The sequence below is a fragment of the Camelina sativa genome, chromosome 13, assembly GCF_000633955.1.
Source record: "Camelina sativa cultivar DH55 chromosome 13, Cs, whole genome shotgun sequence".
NCBI classification, from domain to species: domain Eukaryota; kingdom Viridiplantae; phylum Streptophyta; class Magnoliopsida; order Brassicales; family Brassicaceae; genus Camelina; species Camelina sativa.
The window spans coordinates 11,990,017-11,992,946 of NC_025697.1; the positions used below are offsets into that span (position 1 = coordinate 11,990,017).

A 2,930-nucleotide genomic window follows, 5' to 3' on the forward strand; every position below is an offset into this window, starting at 1 on the left:
GGTAAATGAGTATAGCTACTGAGAAGACTTTCACACGTCTCCTATAAATGTTTCCCCAACCCATTGATGCAAACTTGTGAAAGAGTCTCTTAAAACTTGCTGAGAGTCTGATAAAAAACGAAACGATGCAATCCAACACTAGTGACCACCACCGTTTATTCTACAACAAAATCAGATCATAAAAGAGAGATTTTTTCAGTTACCCAAGTCATCGAATCAATAGAAAACAGAGAACCCAGATCGTAAAAGGAGAAATTGGAAGATAAGAGAACAAAACAAGAAAAACAGAGAACCCAGATCGTAAAAATGAGATTTTTATATACCTGGAATGAGCCAGAATTGATTCCACGAAATCGCGAACTCCGCATCAATATAAATATAAATAAATTCGTGAATTAGAAAATTCTACGTTCTGAATAATCAATAAAGAAAAAGAAAAAGCTCAAAGCTTTTTTTTTGTTGTTGTTGTGTTAGGTGAGGTGAGAGAGCTCAACGAAGAAGAAAAAACGCGTCATGCGTTTTGTGTAATGAAACGAAAACAAAAACAAAAACAAAAACAAAACCCCCGCGAAGAAATGAATCTATACCGTAGATTCTTGTGAGACCCACGCATCTCTCTTTTGTCTGATTCTTTTGGGCTTTTACGCCCAGAAGCCCAAGTTCTTATGATCCTAAATGGGCCACGTCACCTAGTATATGTGCCTCTATCACGGTAGATGCGTTTTGTAACCAACCCACCCCACCTACATTTATAATAAACCCACACATGCCACATGATTTATGATTTTCGAGAATTTTAATTTTTCAGAAAAACTAACATAACAAAACATTAATTAAATTAACATTTATAATATCATGCAAGGTGAAACACTGATTAGAAAATGATTAGTTTCATGATAACTACTTAAGATAATTCATTTACAATTCGCATATAATGTCTACGTTGTTGCATGGAAACTCTTTCTTTTAGTTTGGTTTCATGTTTCCGGAACAATTCACAAACAATTATATGCTACATATTTCATATAAAAGGTAGCTAACAATTTAGAATGTTATAGAAGCATATTAAACTAAACGAAAACTCTTGTCCAAATATGGTTTCATCAAATCCACTCTTTCTTATTCTTCTTCTTCTTCTCCTCATTGTATTAACTCATTGCTCTAGCCTTGATGATGATCTCTCGAACGATCAACCAAACGGCTTCTTTTTACCTTTCGAATCAAATCTTTACGTTGAGATCACCATCGGAACCCCAACGCGAACTTTCAACCTCAAACTAGACTCTTCTACACATCTCACATGTCTCGATAATGATGATGACCACCAGTGCTCACTCTCAGACAAATCTTCCAACACTTTCTCTACAATCTCTTGCAACAGCTCTTCTCTTTGTCCTCATGTCTCAACCAATTCAACTGACCATTACAACGCAACAACAACGAAAACAACGTCTCTCTCTCTTCTCTGCACGCCTTCAGATTTTTGCCGTTACGAAGCCTCTCCCTCTAGCTCCGGCTACCTTGTTTCCGACACACTTCAGTTGACATCCTCGATCACTGACCAAGAAAACTCTCTCTCCATAGTTAGAGGATTTGTCTTTGGCTGCGGGACTAGTAACCGTGCTTCGCCGGAGGAAGACGGAGGTGGCGTCGACGGGAGAGTGAGTCTAACTACTCATCGTTTCTCACTCCTCTCTCAGCTTCGACTCACAAGATTTTCACACTGTCTATGGCCTTCCACCTCGGGGTCGCGTAACTACATCCGTCTTGGATCAGTGGCTGCGTACGGCGGCGATATGATATTGGTTCCGATGTTAAACACGACGGGGACGGAAGCTTACTCGTATCATGTTTCTCTCTTCGGGATCAGTCTTGGCCAACAGAGGTATATAAATATATCTTTTACTGATATTTTGATTATACTTTTGGATTAGTCCATTTTAGACCTAGTTAACATGGTTACGTAAAATGAAACAATCTGATATAATATACGATTCCACAGGCTCAACCTCTTGAGAGAACTAAATACTTAAACAGCAAGTTAATTAATCACAGTGAATGTAATTGTATTTCCCCATTCACATGAATTACATTATATTTACCAATCACACATCTTTAAGCAATTGCTATATATATATATTGATGAACAAAACTTATATTCTTATGCGATTTCTTAGTTAAATAAGTTTTTCATAAGAAAAAAAAATTATTCAGTCATTAAACTCATTTTATTGATTAACTGGTGTTGCTATTTAAAGATCCTAATGGAGACTTATATGGTTTTGCTTATCATGAAAGAACCATCAACAGTATGAGATCTTCTTTCATTAGAGCAAAACCATATTAGTCGTCTTATAGAAAATTTATCTGATGTACCTAGCCATTATATTTGGGTCTCGATTGTTTGTTTGCTTAAAAAATTGGTGTCTATTTTTTTTTTTTTTTTAAAGATACAACGTACAACGTTTAACAAGTTAAACAGCAGTTTTAATTATTCGCAAATTGTAAAAGGAATAATAATATTTTATATCTAAGAAATTTATATTTTATCATCTTCACATAAAAATGCAAATGAGGGAGCAGCGTTTGAAACAAACATGTTTTTTTTTCTTTGTTTAAATGTTAATCCATTATATATGTTTCTCACAAACTTTGTTTTTCATCAGAATAAGCAATGAGAGTAGTGGAATAGCAATAGATATCGGGACGTACTATACAAGTCTAGACCCATTACTCTACGAGGAGGTGAAGGAAGAGCTAATGACGCAGATTGGACCAACGACCGTGTACAAAGTGAACGAACTAATGTGTTTCACAACCGAGGTTGGCTTCGACATAGATTCATTACCCAAACTCACTCTCCATTTCCAAGGTTTCGATTACACAATCTCAAACAAAGGACTTTATCTCCGAGACAGCCCATCTTCTCT

The 2,930-nt window shown here is 36.0% G+C and overlaps 1 protein-coding gene across 1 annotated transcript in view; it reads left to right on the forward strand.

Annotated features, from left to right (window-relative positions):
* Positions 1,095-2,930, forward strand: part of LOC104738157 (probable aspartic protease At2g35615) — a 3,144-nt gene continuing 1,308 nt past the window's right edge. Inside the window, exons 1-2 of the mRNA XM_010458380.1 lie at positions 1,095-1,885; positions 2,667-2,823. Coding sequence (XP_010456682.1) covers positions 1,095-1,885; positions 2,667-2,823 — 948 coding nt within the window. The remainder of the gene's footprint in view (positions 1,886-2,666; positions 2,824-2,930) is intronic.